This window comes from Volvox carteri (assembly GCF_000143455.1).
Source record: "Volvox carteri f. nagariensis unplaced genomic scaffold VOLCAscaffold_28, whole genome shotgun sequence".
Taxonomy (NCBI): domain Eukaryota; kingdom Viridiplantae; phylum Chlorophyta; class Chlorophyceae; order Chlamydomonadales; family Volvocaceae; genus Volvox; species Volvox carteri.
In genome coordinates this window covers 1,455,449-1,456,956 of record NW_003307571.1, presented here as the reverse complement: position 1 = coordinate 1,456,956, position 1,508 = coordinate 1,455,449, and the positions used below count along the sequence as shown (strand labels likewise).

The 1,508-nt window shown below is 55.6% G+C and overlaps 1 protein-coding gene across 1 annotated transcript in view; it reads left to right on the top strand.

Moving 5' to 3' along the window:
- VOLCADRAFT_105448 (uncharacterized protein) overlaps positions 1 to 1,191 on the top strand; it is a gene marked incomplete at its 5' end in the record, with an annotated part of 3,273 nt that extends 2,082 nt beyond the window's left edge. Inside the window, 2 exons of the mRNA XM_002952262.1 lie at positions 135 to 231; positions 616 to 1,191. Of these exons, the coding sequence (XP_002952308.1) occupies positions 135 to 231; positions 616 to 849 (331 nt within the window). The 3' untranslated portion in view covers positions 850 to 1,191. The remainder of the gene's footprint in view (positions 1 to 134; positions 232 to 615) is intronic.
- Positions 1,192 to 1,508: the final 317 nt, after the last annotated feature.

Sequence of the window (1,508 nt, the reverse complement as noted above, 5' to 3'; positions counted from 1 at the left end):
ACAGCGCACCGCCTTCCGCGGCCGCTGCCTATATGCTCCTAAATCAACGCCTTCAATTCGGCGTGCCGCCGCGGCGGGCTTCCTAAGCGCACTGCCTTCCGCAGCCGCGTGTCATGCATTTGTGCTGCACTTAGCGGACCGCCGCAGCGGCTTTTCTACAAGCGCACCGCCTTCCACGGCCGCTGCCTATATGCTCCTAAATCAACACCTTCAATTCGGCGTGCCGCCGCGGTGGGCTTCCTAAGCGCACTGCCTTCCGCAGCCGCGTGTCATGCATTTGTGCCGCACTTAGCGGACCGCCGCAGCGGCTTTTCTACAAGCACACCGCCTTCCGCGGCCGCTGCCTATATGCTCCTAAATCAACGCCTTCAATTCGGCGTGCCGCCGCGGCGGGCTTCCTAAGCGCACTGCCTTCCGCAGCCGCTTGTCATGCATTCTGTGCCGCACTTAGCGGACCGCCGCGGCGGCTTTCTGGTGTAGCTGTAGCCCGTCCACACGTCCGAAGACTCCGGGTCCGTCCACGCGTCTTGACTTCAACTTTCGTTTGCTTGCAGATTTCTTGACGCCATCCTGTATGCCTGTTTTGCTCGTTGTTCCTTACGCCTTCGCACGTAGGGTAGCTGTTATGTTGGTAAGTATCCTGCACCGGGCTATCTGGCGACTCGCGAGGATACCAGGGTAAATCAGGCGAACTCAAGACAAAGGGCGCCGACCAAGCCCCTCGCAACAACTTGTCAACCAAGAGCTACTCCCGGCAAAACGGACTCCCATCTTAAGCTTCGCCAACTGCGGGAGGCCGAGATAAAACCACCTTTCCTACTGACCTACGGGCCTCGCGAACCCAACTAGAATTCACCCCGCCCACCGACAAGCCACAGAACCCGCTGTTCAGGTGCCTCTACTCAAGGCCGAACCAACCCAACCACCCGCGCGGTGCCCGCGCGCTTCACTTACTTGCATGGATGCCGTCGGCCCGCAATGTCGATCCTCGCGTCGCCGTTGTTGTTGTCTTTTCATATATAAGAGACGGCGTCCTATTGTAGGCAAAACCAAAGATAAAGGCAATCTAACATCACTCGTCAAGCGATTTGGACCTCGACTTTCTCTAGTCTTTCTAGTCGTCTATTTTCTGTAACCTGTCTTAATAAAGCTTAGTTGGTATCTGTTGTCTGACTCTGCATTCTGTGCTGGAATGGCCAAACTCGGACTGTCTCGTCCTGGTGTGATATCCGGGGTTGGCATCGGGCCCTCCGTACTTCTGTATTTGGCATTTCATTCATGTTCGAATGTGCGTCAGTGCATTTCTGTGTCGTATGAGTGATCGTGCATCGATAACATTATTATTTAAAGCTACCTAGAGAAAAATAATGGGCTTAGGGTTTTAGGCGGGGCAAGCTTGTCAAGGCGGGAGCTTGTCTGGCGGGGCTATATGGCTCTCACCCGTGGCGGCACCTCAGAAGATCACCACCCCGTCATGCGCACTCAAACACTACTCCTACGAAACCATG